The sequence below is a fragment of the Schistocerca serialis genome, chromosome 3 (assembly GCF_023864345.2).
Source record: "Schistocerca serialis cubense isolate TAMUIC-IGC-003099 chromosome 3, iqSchSeri2.2, whole genome shotgun sequence".
Taxonomy (NCBI): Eukaryota; Metazoa; Arthropoda; class Insecta; order Orthoptera; family Acrididae; genus Schistocerca; species Schistocerca serialis.
The window spans coordinates 995,791,394-995,809,340 of record NC_064640.1 but is presented as its reverse complement, the minus strand read 5'-3'; the positions used below and the strand labels follow the sequence as shown (position 1 = coordinate 995,809,340).

The window sequence follows — 17,947 nt, the reverse complement described above, 5'->3', positions numbered from 1 at the left end:
GCTTCCTGGAGGGAATTTACGACTTCCATTAATCAGTCCACTTCCGCTGTGCACGTTTGGGAATCAATAACAGATTTCAGGCAAGGGTAGTCTACATCCTCTTATGGCCTTGCCAAATAATGGGTTCTTGGTGGACATGCCAGAAGAGATGGCTCACGTTTTAGCTGAACACTTGTTTACTGTTACTAACTCATCCAGACAAGCTCCTGCTGTTCAGATATTCCGTCGGACTGCAGAGATGAGGCAGCTCAATTTTTTCCTCGCATAATGAAGAGGTCTACAACCTTCCATTCTCCATGTAGGATCTGGAATCAGCTTTATCTGCAGCCATACACACTGCTCCAGGACCTGATGAGATCCATTATACCATGCTTCGTCATCTGTGCCGTCAAGCGAATGGTCAGCTCCTCTCTTGTTTCAATCAGATTTGGTTTGATGGACAGTACCCCACGACTTGGAAGGAGGCAATCTATTGGAGTGTCGCCTTTACTAGTTGCATGGGTTTGACTTTTGAACGCATGGTCAACCACCGCCTCGTCTGGCAGCTAAAGTCACGAGGTTACCTGAGCTGCTCCCAGTGTGGTTTTAGGCACTACTGTTCCACTCTTGACAACTTAATTCTACTGGATACGGCAATACAGGAGTCATCCTTATGCCGAAACCATTTAGTTTTTTGTTTTTTTTTGTTTTTATTTATTTATTTTTACCTCAAAAAAGCATATGACACTACTTGGAGGTACAACACCCTTCGCCAACTTCATGAATCTGAACTACATGGATGCCTGCCGCTTCTAACCCAATCCTTTCTCGAGGACAGGTGTTTTCGTTATTACATTGGCGATGCCATGACTGATTGCTATGTTCAGGAGAATGGTGTGCTCCAGGGAAGTGTACTCAGTGTCACATTGTTTGCCATTGCTATCAATGGCATTTCCTCTGCAGTCAGGAGCCCTGTCAAATGCTCTTTGTTTGTGGATGACTATGCAATCTTCTACTCTTCCTCTGATCTTATGGCGACGGCGAGGCAGCTACAACTGACCATTAGGAGGCTGGAAACCTGGGCCGAGACAACTGGTTTTCAGTTCTCACCTGAGAAGACTGTGTGTGTCAATTTTAATCATGCTTGTCAGAGTTTTAACCAACCACAGCTTACAATGGGGGAGCGTATTTTACTTTTCAAGACACAGTGTGCTTTTTGGATTTATTATTGCACTCTTAAATTAACATGGAGGAAAGAAAATGAAACTTAAGTTGCAAAGGAAATGGGCCATATACAACAACAAAACAGTGCTCATATAAGCATCTGCCAACAGCAATGTGTGTCAAAGGCTTTACGAAGACTATGCAATGCTTTATAACAATTGCCTCCGATCAGTGTTCGTTTGAGTTGTTGCGGGCGGGCTCTTGAGCATGCGCAGTTGAGTCGCACATGAGTAATAAGTTCTCTCGCTTCTGGTTACAGAGCTGTGGTTGCGCACCACTACTTAATATTGCCCCGGTTCGGAAATACAGTAAATCTGGGACTGATGCACAGATCAGTCTGAGTTGAGGTGGGGAGTCTCCACGTGACCTGTGTTAAACACAGTTCAGTGATCTTGTTGTTTTCTCTTTGTTTAATGCTCTCACATTAAATGATAACAAAACTGATTTTTGTGGCCGGCATCTATCAAATGAATTAAAATATGTTCACATAATTATGGAAGGCTTAAATATGTCATTAGTTTTAGATTTATCTCCACCTTTCTGACAGTCAAGCAGTAATCGCCTTACAGAGCGATGAAGTTATTTTTGCCGGTTTGCTAAAGAGGTTTGGCTGAAAATTAATCTTTTCTGCTCAGGCAGTCAATTTATTTGAAATGAAGTGTTTAACTTCACACTATTGGCTAGTTTCAACTGTTCGCTGCATTTCAAGTGCACGTATGGCATTATGTCATAATAAAAAGCCAAACATTAGATAATACAGTACTGGTGCTCCAAGAAAATTTACATACGAATGTGCATTTTAAGCCGAATTATGCGTTTTAGTATGGTTCACAAAATTCCGACACCCTTAAATTATCGTCTTATGTCTTGTTCCTTTTATGACATACGTAAGATCTTTTAATGTTTTACACGCACGAACATATGGTTATCCTGCGTCTTCGTAGCTGCGCAAGTGCGGTGACGCTTGTTATCTAGCGCTCTCTTGCAACTGCTGAAACGAACCTATTTCTAACAGGTCGCGGGAAAATATTGCGAACGGTGGTTTGAAAAGCGTTACATTCAAAGCAGATTTCCTTTTATGCAAGGTGAACTATATGCGAGAATGTACGATGAATTTCTTAAATCACAAAGCGTTTGACTCTCATTTAAAAATCAACTCTTTGATGACGACCATTTAGGAGAATTTCGAACCCAGAAGATCAAACATTTACGTCGTCCTTAAAAATCTTACTGGCACATTTGTGTGATGTATCTTATAGTGTAACACGTGCAAAAAAGATAAACATTATATGTGGAAGCTTAGTTTCTCTTCAAGCTTATTAATCTTAGAGACCAATATTATATGTGAATGCTATGTATATTAATTTAAACCATTAACTTTTCTTATTTGTGTGTTCGCACTACTGAAGAGTGATCTTGCTGTTGGCTTACTACATCACGTGTCCTACGCTTCTATCAGCTGGCAAGATCACGTGACATGAGCTACGACTGTCTTACAAAAGCGCATCACAATCTCGATTTCAATGTTCCGGAAAGTAACATGCGGTGTTTAGTGGAATTCAAATTTGTACCTTCGTAATACGAAAATATGCAGCGTACATGTTGCTGCACATCAAAAGTATTTCAAAACATGTTTTCCCCCCCTGAGTTTAGTTTTCTAGCTGGGAAATTCTACTCTGGTATATAAAACCATAAACGTTCAACGGATTGATGAGTATTACTGTGCCAAGGAAGAGTTATACTGTCATTTAACACGTGAAAAGTGTATTTTCACCCGGGAGAAAGTGTATTTTTAACCGGGAAATCCGGGAAAAAATCCGGGAATTTTTTTCCTTGTCCATGTATACACCCTGGTAATGGCAGTTGTGGGGAAGGCGCATAGTAGTCTTCGGTTCATTGGTAGAATTTTGGGAAGATGTGGGTCATCTGTAAAGGAGACCACTTATAAAACACTAATACGACCTATTCTTGAGTACTGCTCGAGCTGTGGGGAAGGCGCATAGTCGTCTTCGGTTCATTGGTAGAATTTTGGGAAGATGTTGGTCATCTGTAAAGGAGACCACTTATAAAACACTAATACGACCTATTCTTGAGTACTGCTCGAGCGTTTGGGTTCCCTATCAGGTCGGATAGAGGGAGGACATAGAAGCAATTCAGAGGCGGGCTGCTAGATTTGTTACTGATAGGTTTGATCATCACGCAAGTGTTACGGAAATGCTTCAGGAACTCGGGTGGGAGTCTCTAGAGATAAGGAGGCGTTCTTTTCGTGAATTGCTGCTGAGGAAATTTAGAGAACCAGCATTTGAATCTGAGTGCAGTACAATTTTACTGCCGCCAACTTATATTTCGCTCAAAGACCACATAGATAAGAGAGATTAGGGCTCGTACAGAGGCATATAGGCAGTCATTTTTCCCTCGTTCTGTTTGGCAGTGGGACAGGGAGAGAAGATGATAGTTGTGGTACGAGGTACCCTCCGCCACGCACCGTATGGTGGATTGCGGAGTATGTATGTAGATGTAGACCTACGAACAAAGGGCTTTCGGTTGTTGAACATTTTGAAATGCCTCGGTGGAAAAACATGGGGAGCTGACAGGTCCCGCCTCCTACAGTTTTATAGGTCATTTGTTCGATCCCACTTAGACTATGGCATCGTGGTCTATGGATTGGCCCGTCCTTCTTACCTCCGGATTTTAGATGCTGTCCACCATATGGGCATTCGGATATCGACAGGAGCCTTTCAGACCAGCCCAGTTCAGAGTCTGTGTGCAGAGGCTGGTGATCCCCCACTCTGGATTCGGCAACGTATCCTTTTGGCTCAACAGGTGCTGAAAATCTCAGCGTCACCCCAGTCATTGGCATTTAGTACAGTGATCCAACCCACCTTTGAACAACTGTTCAGGAATCTGCCCCAAGCGACCCAGCCATTTGGTATACGTGCAACGGACTGCCTCAAGAATGTGGATCTGTCAGGCATGAAAATACCCAGGGATGGAATGCACTGCCGCCTTGGTGTCTTTGGAGGCCCAAAGTGATTTTAAGCTTGTGCAGTATCCAAAAAATTGTACTCCAGATATGGTTTTTACATCTTTGTCTTGATTGGCGACTCCATGGCATGTTGTGTGCACCACGACCAAATAGTGGATAGAATTGGAAGGAAAATCATCATTGGCTGTGTTTTGTTGTTTTATTGTCAACAAAATCAATTTTCGGTCACTTGGTGACCATCCTCAGTGCTGTAATATCCAATTATAATTGGTAGGCACTGGTATCAAGCTATAACCACAAGCTTCGACGGGAAGGGTCATGGCGTCAGTGTTCTGGGATGCAAAGAGCATTCTGTTTGTAGATTATCTCCCCATGGGGCAAACAATTACTGTAGAATACTGTGCTCACCTCCTGGACAAATTGCAACAAAAGATATGTGAAAAAAGGTTAGGTTTAGCAAGGAAGAAAGTCATCTTCCATCAAGACACTGTGCACCCGCACATCATTTAAAAGAAGACTGTAGACACCTGGAGATAGTCGTTTCAGATAGATTACATTGATAAGAAATTTTGAAACCAGATTTTAAACTGCAAAACATTCCTGGGGAGAGAATTTAATTAATTGGTTGTGAATTGCAGATTGACTGAAGAAATTGTAGAATGGTAAGGAATCAAGATGATTAACCCCAGGTAAAATGAAAGAGTCAGAATTTGTTCAGAGCTTCAAAGGTAGCATTAAGGCAGTGATTGAACAAAACAATGGTAAGGAACATAATAAGTGGTAGCATAGCTTTGAGAGGTGAAATACTGAAGGCAGCAGAGGATTAAATAGGAAAGAAGACAAGGCCCAGTAGAAATCATTGAATTACACTTGAGATATTCAAACTAATTGATGAAAGGAGAAAATATAAAAACACAGCAAATGGAGTATGAAAAAGTGGATGCAGTTATCTAAAAAATGAGATTAATAGGAAGTGCGAATGGCAAATCAGGAAAGGCGTGACATCGAATGCAAGGCTGTAGAAGTGTGCATGGCTGTGGGAAAGACAGATGCAGTATATAGGAAATTTGAGAGACCTTTGAAGAAGAGAGAAGCACCTTGATGAAAATAACAGCTCAAATGGCAACCCTATACTAAGCAAGGATGGGAAGGCTGAAAGATGAAAGGAATACTTAGTGTCTATGTAAAGGAAATAACTTGAAGACAGTTTTACAGAAAAAGAGGAAGTAAATGAAGATAATATGGAAGACATGATACTGTGAGAATAATTGGACAGGCTGTGAAAGACCAGTGTAAAAAAAAAAAATTCACTTGGAGTAGACATTCCATCAGAATTATTAAGGCCATTGGGAGAACCATTCATGACAAAATTATTCCATGTGTTGGAAAAAATAAGAGAGGTGGAATACACTCAGATGTCAAGAAGAATGGAATACTTCCTATTATAAAGAAGACAGGTGCTGAGAGGTGTTAATAGTACTGAACAGTCTGTTTTATGTTTGTGCTTGAAAAATACTTACAGGGGGAGGCCGCCAATTACGAAATTCAGATTCGATTCATACTGCGCATTATAAAACCTCATGGCCAGAGGTGTAATGTGGCAAAGCACGAAGATGCACTTCTCAGCCGTTGTCGAGAAAATCGACAGTTAAAAGAAACCGTTGCGGTGAAATACTCTCTACGATTAATAATTCTCTACAGCGTCGTGGTGCAGCGGTAAGCGCTCTGGTTTGTAATCCGAAGGTCGCCGGATCGAATCTCGCGCTATGCAACCTTTTTTTTTAGTATTTGTTGTTTATAATTCCCAGCAATCAGTTGCAACAATTATGCATATAATAAGTTGTTGAAAGTCGTTTGTCGTGGAAAAACTGGCGACTTCAATCATCATTATGTTTTCCGCAAACAAAGTTGTATTTCACAAATGTTATTAATTGTCTTCATAATGTTAACCACGCATAGTTAACGGAAGACGTAGAAATGATATTCCGAAACGAATATGTATAGCGTAAGTCAAACGTTCGAATTAGAATAGAGACCCCACGAACACAAATTTGCTGTGGCAGGTATGAAATATAAACTCCGTTACTCGCTCGTTACACTTGAAGGACAGATGTTGAATGGGCCAAAACGAGCCGCCGCATAACAGCGTAGTTGCCTGCTAACTTCGAAAGAAGGTAGATGCGGTCCCTAGTGCAACTTATAACATTGTCGAAAATCAGTGCGGACGCGAGAGCTTTGGTACACCCTGTTAAAAAAAAAAAAAAAAAAACGGAAAAATGGAGGCGGTACAATTGGAGAGCGATCCGCCTTCACCAACATGCATAAGCAATTCATTAATACTATATTTGAATTACAAACAACGAATAAAAAAAAAAATTTCATGACGCGAGATTCGATCCGGCGACCTTCGGATTACGAACCCGAGCGCTTACCGCTGCGCCACAACACTGTAGAGAATTATTAATCGTAGAGAGTATTTCACTGCAACGGTTTCTTTTAACTGTCGATTTTCTCGACAACGGCTGAGGAGTGCATCTTGGTGCTTTGCCACATTACACCTCTGGCCATGAGGTTTTATTATGCGCAGTATGAAATGAATCTGAATTTCACAGTTGGTGGCCTCCCCTTGTTAGTGAATTATGTACAAAAAAGTGGAAAAACTTGTAGTAGCTGAACTTGGGGGGAAGATCAGTGTCATTTCCAGAGGAACCTAGAAACATTTGAGGCCATGCTGGTCCTATGGCTTAGGATATAAACTGAAAAAGGGCAAGCCCATGTTTATAGCATTTGTAGACTTAGAGACAGATTTTGACTAGGTGGACTGGAATACAATCTCTGAAATTCTGAAGGTTGCAGAGGTAAGACAGTGAGTGGGTGTTAGATTATCTACATAGAGAAGGAGTAGTTGAGAAGGGATGAGGCGGCAAATTTCTTGAGGAAAAAACCTTTTTACAGAACACCTAGCATCCAGCGCATGTCGGTATATCGATTACTCATAGGATTTTGAAACACATCCCTGTTGGTTTGTGAACATTGGTGAACATATTCCAAGTTTATTTCTGAATGGATCGTAAGTTGATTTTTGAATGCATGCATAGTGTACATGATGTGTCTGCCAGGGGAATCTTCATCGCATCTAGCAATGAACCTTTCTGCAGACAAAACGGGACGGGGCTATATGAGCTGAGCGGAATAAAACCGAACCGGTGAATGCCAACTGCTGCTTGTTTGTGGTTGATTCAGTTTGCAAATGTTCAGTGGTGTCATAATTACTAGTGAAACCCGTAATCAGACTACCTGAGTGGAAATAAACAACTAACAGGAATAACAGGTAAGAAGGATTATTATCTTTACGTAATATCCAAGAAAATGAAATTCTGACAGAAAATTTTTGACCAGATCGCTACACTAGACAGGGCCAGTTGTAGTTCCCAGCTAGCAGCTGCTTAAGTTCCAGTCTGGGAGAAGCACGGAAAACACATTGTACGAACATGTAATAACGCCTAACTGGAGAATAATCACTGGGTATCTAAACTGGTGATTGTGGCCAGATTAGTAAAGGTAACTGGAGAATGGGTTTTGACAGTGGTAGAAATAGTTACAGAATTAGTGTTAGAACGAGGAAGGAGAAGAAACGGAGACATCACACAAATTATAGAAGTATATGACTATTCCAAATTTACACAAAAATTTTGTTCTACCACTTCATGGTCTTGTGCATGAGAAGCTGGAGTATATGAATGAAATTTGAAACTATTTCCTAACATAGAGCTTTTTGATTGTAGTGGGCCAAGTAGGTATTTTGTATTAGTACTTCGAGAATTATATTGTTGTACTACAAAAATGATAATTATTGCCAAAACAGTCTTACTTATTTGGTGTGTGTTACAATTGCTGCAATATTAGAAAGGACTATTTTGTTTTATCCAGCACACAGTGACAAAATAGACGTAATCATATCGAGAAACCACACAAGTCTTGGGTACTATTTGTATTAACAGCTTTTTTAGTAATAGACGACAACATTTCGATTTTTCATGTTGCAAAATGTTTGACATACTTTGAGATAATAGTTCTTTCGCAGAAAGGAAATCACGCCATGTAAAGCTGTAGCAAGATTAGATAGTACACATTTCTTCAATCCTTAGGTCCTAGCGATTCTTCTATCTTGCCTGTCTCTCTGCCTTTACTGGTTTTAGGTAGCCTATATTTAATTTTATGTCACACAGAAAGCAGGTTATTAGCTAATAGGCAATAAAGAGTAGAGATTTTATGAAGAGTTCTTGATCGCCCGGTTACAAATAATCCCATTCAGTATTAATTGCGATTTTTATTTTGAAGAGGGGCAGGATGTCAGACCGGCCAACTGGGAGGTGGGGAGGCACTAAATGGCATTTTAATTTCCACTGTCCTGAAATAGTTTGATGGCATCCATTACGAAATATACACGTTTGAGTTCCACAGAGTGAAATACGGTGCCATGCTGTATAAGAAAGTTGTTTGAAGAGGCGTGGCACTACACTTTTTTTTTTTTACGTTATGATGCGCAGAGCAGTCTGTTAAGGTGGGGGGGGGGGGGGGGGGGGGGTAGGGTAGTTTTCCCGTGACCCGTGTTTACATTTAGTGATTTTTGTTTCCTCTTCGTTTACTGCTCTCACGTCAAATAAAACAAGACTAATTTCTGTGGCTGTGAGCTATCAAGTGAATTAAAATACATTTTAGCCTTCCATAATTATTTGAATGTGTTATTAGTTGCAGATTTTGTTTCCACCTTCCTGACAGTCAAGCATTAATTGCCTTGCAGAACAATGAAGTTATTTTTGTCAGTTTGCTAAAGAAATTTGGCTTCTATTTAAGCTTTCCTGCTGAGGCAGTTAATTTATTTGAAACGAAGTATTTAATTCCACACTATTGGCTAGTTTCAACTCTTTGCTGCATTTCAAGTGCACATTTTTATCTTCTAGCACATATGGCATTGTGCCATAATAAAGAACCAAACATGAGATAATACAGTACTGGTACTGCAAGAAAATCTACGTCCTGAAAACCACACCGAGAAGCTTAATATCAGGTTGAGGCCTACGTTGTTGGGAATCCGGACATACAAATGTGCGCTTTAAGGTGAACTATGCATTTTACTATGGTTCACGAAATTCCAATGCTCTTGGAGTATCCTCTGATGTCGTGTTTCTTTTATGACATAATGTAAGAAAGATCTTTTAATGTTTTACATGTACGAACATATGGGCTTCCTACGTTACCGTAGCTGTGCAAGCACGGCGACGCTTCTTATCTGGCGCTGTCTGGCAACTACTGAAAAGAATCTGTCTAACAGGTCGCAGAAAAATATTGCGAATTGTGGTTTGAAAAGCCTTATTTTCAAAGTAAATTTTCTTTTATGCAAGGTGAACTATGTGACAGAACATACGATGAATGTCTTAAATCACAGAGCCTTTGGTCTCATTTAAAAATAAACTTTTTTATGATGAGACATTTAGAAGAATTTAGAGCCCAGAAGATCAGAGATTTATGTCGGTATTAAAAATGTTACTGGCGTATTTGTGTGATGTATCTTAAAGTGTAACATGCACTAAACAGGTCAACATTATATGTGAAAGCTTAGCTTCTCTTGTAGCTTATTAAGTATATTAACTTAAACTATTAGCTTTTCCAGTTGGTGGAATTCGAATTTATACTTTCGTAATACGAAAACAGCATACATGTTGCTGCACACCAAATATCTTTCCAATACGTGTTCTCCCCCCCCCCCCCCCTTTTCCCCCCTCAGAGTTTCATTTTCTAAAGTACCGAGAAATTCTACACTGTTGTATAAAACCATATCCATTCAAAGGATTGATAAGTTTTACACTTCCGATGGAAAGTATACTGTCACTTACTACAGAAAAAGTGTATTTACACATGAGAGAAAATGTATTTTTAACTGGGAGATCCGGGAAAAATCAGGAAATTTTTTTTCCTTGTCCATGTATACACCCTGTGGACCATATGCGACCTTCCAGTCACATAATGGACTAAGGTAGTTGCATCTAGCCCATTTATGCTGCTGTTCTTTAATTAGTGGTTATTCCCTCTTTAAAGACGACTTAACAGTGAGAGTCCTGCATTGACACCCTACAAATGTGACAAATTGACAGAAAACATTTTATATACTCTCCAGGTGGCTGTATTTATGTGCTCCATATTAAGAGATCTTATCCTTAAACTGTCAGGAAGGTGAATGTAAAGGCCTCTTAAGGTGGTTGGAGTTACCTGAACCTTCCAAGGAGTTTATTTTAGATTCCTTTAGTCTTTTTATAGTCTAATCCACAAAATTTATGTATTTGTTCATAAATTAATATCATTCCTCAAATTTTTACTTATTTTTCGTTATTTTCTGTCCCTTGAGTGGGTAGTTGCAATTACTTTTCATGAAGTACTAATGACTGCACCATCAAGGGCCCTAAATCCGGCAACCAACGGTTATTATTTTATGTAGTTGCCTCTGTTATTAAATATATTTACTGTACACTTTCCAAAATTCTATACATTCATGTCCCACACCTCTGCTGCCAGCACAGTTGCAGAAACAGGCAATTGGTTGCAGCCACTTTGCGACTGTGCTAAACATGGTCCAGGTATTCCATGAAACGTGTTGTTGCCAGGTGTGCTTAGAGTTTTGAATGTTCTGGTTGCTTAGAATTTCTGATCTGGTTTTCCAGAAAGTGAAACCAACCCTCTTAGGTAAAGACCAGTTCCAAAATGGTTGCTGAATGTCACTGACAACATGAAAACAAATAGCAGAATGGAGTCTACTTCATAAGATTTGTTGTTTGGAGTTCTGAGATGGTTGTTATCTTGCATAAGAATAACTAAAATTCTTGCACGACTTGTATGAGTAGTCACCTCATTATGTTCCTGTCGCATGACTGGATTGCTTTAGACTGGCTGTGACTCGTGTAATTTAAAACATTGAACATTGAGTCCTTGTTGAACTTTGTAGCCCGCCCAAAGCATTCTTTTTGAGGATTAAGTTTCTTATATGAACTAAGTGATACAGCTTTCAGGAATTTAGCCCAAAGTGCATATCATTCATGTAGTACCTTACAATAACAGCAGAACATATGCTCCCCAGCACTTCGCCACAGAAAACACACAGTCCTTATGTATTGCTCCTTCACTCCACCCTTCTATCATCTTCGACAATAAAGTGTAATTGTATGGATAAAAAAATTTACTCAAGCGACGGCAGAACACACACAAAAAGGCTTAACTTATGACGAATCAGTCTTTCCTCCTCATCCCGTTCGTTAAATCTCCCCTCACCCTGGGTTCTGTGTGACTTTTCTGAACAGTACCCCTTCTTCTAAACCTCTCCAGTTTTTTTCTTTCACCCATCTTCCTTCCCCTTCAGCTGCTCTGCCAGGAGTAGTCACTGGCTCCGAAAGCTTGCATAAGTTAAACCTGTGTGTGTGTGTGTGTGTGTGTGTGTGTGTGTGTGTGTGTGTGTGTGTGTTCTCCTGACACCACTTAGTGAGTAGATTTTTTTTTATCTATCCAATTACATTATATTGTCAACAATTGATTATTTTCAGTCTTTTATCGTCTTCCTTCTTTATTTCTGTCCACCCTTCCTCTTTCTGCGTTTTGTGTTTCTCAATGTCACTTCAGTTTTCTTCAGACAAACTGACTATCTTAACATTTTGAAGCTTTAGAAAAGGAATGTGCCGAGACTTTCTTTCTGTATTTCTGAATAAAACAGTCTGTAAGGCATTGACATGCCTCTTCGTTAGAACTTTCAGTTAAATGAAGAGATTCATCATTGCAAGCAGTGCCCTTCTAGGTATAACATAAAATTAACAATGAGGAAGACCTTGATGATTCACCTGGGTTTCAATCATTAGCTGCTACTTTGATTTACATTAATGATATCTTAATCCCAATAAATAACCGAAGTAATATAGTAATAGACTTTCTCTCAAATTAATTCTGATCAAAATTCACAACTGTGGCCCAAAAACATCTGAAACAATAATCAAACAAGTTCATGTAACATGGCCATGTGTATTTGCAGGTTTACATCGGTATTCACTTGCTTTAAAAGCAAGTGAATACCGATGTAAATGAAGAGATTCATCATTGCAAGCAGTGCCCTTCTAGGTATAACATAAAATTATCAATGAGGAAGACCTTGATGATTCACCTGGGTTTCAATCATTAGCTGAATCACTCCTTTTCACTGATAGAGGAAATTAGTACCGTAGCTTAAATTTTCAGTGATTGGCTATCATTAAAAGAATGTGTGTATAAACAGGGTGGTCAGGCAGTGTCTGGAAAGCTTGTAAGGGTGTTGCAAGGTAGGTTGTACTGGGAAGTTACTGTTAAGAAGGAAAAAATACAGTGCACCATTTTACAGTTAATTATCATTGAAGTTAGCCAAGCAGGCCATTGGGCATGCAGGTTGAAGCAGCCCCCTCATAGCGTGGAGGGTAGTGCATGAGACTGCTAGGCCTTTGGCTTGGGTTCGATCATTACTACCATCCTAAGTTATCATCTCTGGCAGGCTGCTTGAATTTGCACAGGCAATGGCATGATTGACTAACTTCAATGCAAATTAACTCGGAAATAGTGCATCATATTGAATGTTTTTCTTAACAATTATTCCTCAGCACATTCTAACCCGCAACATCCTTACAAGCTTTTCAGACTGTTTCTCATCACCCCGTATTTTAAACATGTATACTCAAGGAAAAGTGTTTTTTAATTGTAAACAATAATTCAACATGCAAATTTTTTCTTTACAGTATGAAATAGCAAAATCAGAATTAGATGTATATGTGCTGCCAGAAAAGACAGAAAATGAAAAATTGAAGCAATTAAAGAATGCCTTACAGGAGGCGCAAGAAATATTGCAAGCAAAAAGAGAGTAAGTAACTCACAGTGTAATGACATCCTAAGTTACTAAGTAAGATTGTTTGTTCATATCTTGGTATAGCTGTATTAGTTTCTCTGTGGTCTCCATAGCAACATTTCTGGTGATCGTTGAAATGTTTCTACAATTGTTCACAAAAATTAATTAAAAGACCTAAGGTGGCTAGAATGAATTGGCAGTAGTTACTAAATTCCATGCATAGCTCAAATAATTATTTTAATAGTCGGTGCCTTCAGTGTGACAGTAGTACTGGTATAGTGGGACATCAGTTATGAGAGCATATGTAACTTTATTATACAAAATATGACGTATGATGTACATTTTTGAACAGCAGTAACAAACAGATATTTGAAGAAGAAAATTCTTTTCTGGCAGATGCTTGCTTAGCTCATCTCTGTATTAAACAGCATCACTCCACCTTTGCAGAAAAGAAACTATTGGTTGAAACCTAGGTTTATATTTCATTTGTGTTTTAGATAAGTATGTTGGAAATACTAAAAGTGCACAAATGAAGGCTGCTGCAGTTACTAATATTGAAAAACACCACCATTTTAACAAAACAAATATCTTCTATGAATAGCTAACAAAGAATGATGGTTTTAATGTAGAATGTAACTGTAACATATCAGTGAAGGAGCTTGCTGTAATATAGATGCAAATATAAGAAAAAACATAAGGAAGATGCAAATATAAGAAAAAACATAAGGAAATACTGAATTAAACTAGAAGCTCCCTTCAACTGGCTGGCTCAGTCTGCTCACAGGTTAGAGAAAGGCAAGGGCATACCACTCTCAGTAGAGCCCGGTTCTTACAGCTGGGCATAGTTCAGCAGCAGCAGCAGCAGCATCTTCTCTGTGCAAAGATTGTATATGTTTTTTAGTTCGGTATTATTCATCCATAATTTTAAGTTGAAGTGGACAGTAGTTGTTCAATTATTCGTGTTCTATTTATTTTGTTACAAGAGTTTGCATATTTTTGATTGCCGGCCGGTGTGGCCGAGCAGTTCTAGGCGCTATAGTCTGGAACCGCACGACCGCTACGGTTGCAGGTTCGAATCCTGCCTCGGCCATGGATGTGTGTGATGTCCTTAGTTTAGTTAGGTTTAAGTAGTTCCAAGCTTGAGGGGACTGATGACCACAGATGTTAAGTCCCATATTGCTCAGAGCCATCTGAACCATATTTTCGATTGCCCATGTAGAGTGAGTTAACTGTGTGATCTAGTTTTCTGCTGCTTTAAGTGTTAGTCACTTCATTTACTTGGTGTCTGCAACCTTTGCGGTCTGTTTCTTCTTTCTCAGTTAGTCCTGTACTGATTGGTTAATAGATTCGTAGATTTATTCATGATTATATGTGGTATTTTACATAGCAGGAAAGGGGAGGGTCTTCGTTTGTTGTGTGTGGATATACGGAGAATTAGCCGCTGTCTGGAAACGGGTAGAAGCTGTGTTGACCATTGTTGGCAAGGCTGCTGCTCTAAGCTGCAGTGACATTGGGGCACCAGTGGCGAAAGCTGACACACTTACAGTGCTGCTAGAATCCCCTGGCAATACTGGTGCTACTTTGTCTTCCATTGCACATCATCTGAACAGTTTTCCCTCGTTTGAGAGCGAGTGGCAGACCTGTTTCGTGACATATATGGGGACGGTAGTCAAAAGTGCGAACAGACCACGTGGTTGTTGCCTTATCCCTTACGTGCAAGTAAGAGGTGCTGACCAATGTTCATAACGCAGTTAAGCCAGCTCATCTGTTGGGACAGTATCAAATATTCCTAAGTCTGGACAATCAGAGGTGGGTTTGCTGGTCATTGAGAACTCTGTCAGGCAGGCAACGGAGCCCCTGAGGGCAATAGTGAACAGATCAGAAAAGAATGCATGTGCACTCAGTGTACTTGTTGGGATATCTAATTAGAGATGGTTTTGAACACACTGAATACAACTGGCTGCAAAATGTGACTCATATTGGCATGAACAATGCCTGCTGCATGAGTTTTGAGACCATCCTTGCTTCCTTTCAGCATTTGGCTGAATTAGTGAAGGCTTCTAGCATTACATGCTGGTTGTTAGCTCGGCTCACTATTTGTACCATCTTACCCAAAGTTAGTTCTGGTCCTCTGCTTTGGAACACAGTGGGAGGTCTAAACCAGAGGCTGAGACAATTCTGTGATGATACTGGTTGTAAATTTTTCAACTTACAGTGTCGGGTAGAGAATTGTAGGGCTCCCCTTAATAGGTCGGGAAGTGGCTACTTGGGTAGCAGAGTACTTGTACCATGCAGAAGAGTTTTTTTAGGGTAGAAGAACCCCTCTTTGCAATCAGTGATGACTTTTCATGCTGAAATCGAAGATAGATATGCCACATTATTCTCAGAATGTTTGTCCTCTGAGATTGGAAATACAAAATATTACCATAATGTTTCTGAACTGTAGCAGCATCCATAGTAAGGTCCTAGAATTGGTACTGCTAATTAAAGGTAATTATGCCCAAATAATACTCGGAGTTGGTTGAAACTGGAAGTGAATAGCAACGAAATCCCAAATTCAGATTAGAATATCCCAAGGGTACGTTAGATGTCATAGATGGTAGCATATTTATTTGTTCAGGTTATTGCAGATCCTGTATGTGAAATAGCTTGTGTAAAGGTAAGCATCAAAGGCGAGTCAAAAAATGGTAATAGGATGCGTTTTAGATCGTTTGTGCCAGAAATTGGTTTCAGGGCACTTCAGAGATGAATTGGAAAATATGACTAATAGGGACTACTTCAACTTGTTATCTATAGAATGGGAGTGTCACAATTAAAACTGGTGCCACAGAAAGCGATTTGTGTGAGATTATTCTGTATGTCTTGTCTAAATACTACTATGAGCACATAGTTATAGAACCAACACGTATGGGCAACATACCTTGTCCTCGACAGTGAGTGTTCATCAGAGACAAGGGTATCAGAAGTGTTCCAGGTAAGTGTGATAGGACCATTCTTGTCCCGCCCACCCACATGAAGGGTTTGATGGCTATGGTAAGGATCAAGCTGCAGCTGCAGCTGTTCGCTGATGGCACTGTAGTATACAGGAAAGTACTGTTAGTGACTGTAGAAGGATACAGGATGACTTCGGACAAATTTCAATTAGTTGTGATGAATAGCAGCTTGCTCTAAATGTAGAAAGATGTAAGTTAATGCAGATTAGTAGGAAAAACAATCTTGTAATGTTTGAATAGTGTTAGTGATGTGTTGCTGGATACTGGTTGATTAAATATTTAGATGTAACATTGCAAAGTGATATGAAATGCAACAGGCACATAAGGTTGGTAGTAAGGAAGGCTAATAGTAGACCTAGGGTTATTTGGAGAGTTTTAGGGAAGTGTAACTCATCTACAAAGGAGACTGTGTATAGAACACTGGAGACAGATTCTTGAGTACTGCTTGTACTCAAGTGTTTGCAGTCCCCAGCAGTCAGATTAAAGGAAGGCTTGGGAGCAAATCAGAGGTATGCTGCTTTATTTCTTAACATCGATCAATGCACGAGTGTTACAGAGGTGCTTCATGAACTGAAATGGCAATCCCTGGGGGAAAGACACCGTTCTTTTGGTGAAACACTGTTGAGAAAATGCAGAACAGAGGTATTTGCAGCTGAATGTGAAACAATCCTTCTGTTGCCCTCCTACCTTTCATGATTAAAAGATTCGAGAAATAAGGGCTCGTACGAAGGCATATAGATAGTATTTTTTCCCTTGCTCTATTTGCAAGAGGAATAGGAAAGTAAGTGACCAGTAATTGTACATGGTGCTCTCCACCATAACCATACAGTGGTGTGTAGAATATGTATGTATGTATCTATATATCTATCTGTAGAATGTCTTTACACTGCCGAGTAACTAACAGGCCTGAACTTTCCTAATGACTTAACACAAAGGAGGGAATCAGTGATCGTAGGGCTGTGATAGCATTCGTGACTACAGGCATTACAAGGAATATTAATAAAGATGGGATAGTGTTTTAGGCTAGCAAGAGTGACAGGGGACAATTGGAGCATATCAAAATAATCATCAAATATTCAGTTCTAAGGACAAAGATGTAGAACACAAATCACCAAAACCCAGAAGCATTGTAAAATATGCCTTGCATTTAGTATGTGCCAAGTAGTGTTTAGAGGGATGGAAAAGACCGATGGAGGTTCTGTAACAGCAAAAGCAAAGTGAGCTTCCTCTTGGATTTAAGACAAATCCAATACTGGTAGACAAACAGAAGCTGAATGAAGCCAGAGTGAGCTTGAGGATTATGATGCAAAAAGCATTTAATGAACTTCAAATTAAAATTTTATCAAATCGTCTGACTAAAAATTTTAATTTTTGATCTAATCTAAAGTCATTAAATGAATCAAAATCATCTATTAAGTAACTCGGAGACCATACTTCCACTGAAACCATTGACAGAAGTTGAAAATATGGAATTCGCTGTTCAGAGATTTTTTTCACAATGGAAGACCATATTACAGTTCCGCCTTTCAGTTGTCACGCAAATGCCAAGTTGGTGGATGTCATGACAAGTGATCGCTTGGTAGAAAATAAATGAATACAGTCAACAGTGAATAGGCAATTTGCTACCCTTCTGGCCATAGTCTCTCATATGTCACTAGAGCAATGAAAACTACCTAGCTATTGGAAGAAAGTGTGAATAATTTCCACTTTCAAAAAGGGAATTGAACAGACTTGCACAATTATAGACCTACAGTGCTGAAATCAGTCTGTTGTAGAATTATGGACTTGTTCCTATGCTCACACATTGTGATGATCTTTGAGATCAAAAATCTCCTGTATAAAAATCAACATGGGTTC

The 17,947-nt window shown here is 39.5% G+C and overlaps 1 protein-coding gene across 1 annotated transcript in view; it reads left to right on the top strand.

The window, feature by feature from the left end:
* Nucleotides 1-17,947, top strand: part of LOC126471446 (structural maintenance of chromosomes protein 4-like) — a 252,910-nt gene that overhangs the window by 119,551 nt on the left and 115,412 nt on the right. Inside the window, exon 9 of the mRNA XM_050099628.1 lies at nt 12,991-13,112. Coding sequence (XP_049955585.1) covers nt 12,991-13,112 — 122 coding nt within the window. The remainder of the gene's footprint in view (nt 1-12,990; nt 13,113-17,947) is intronic.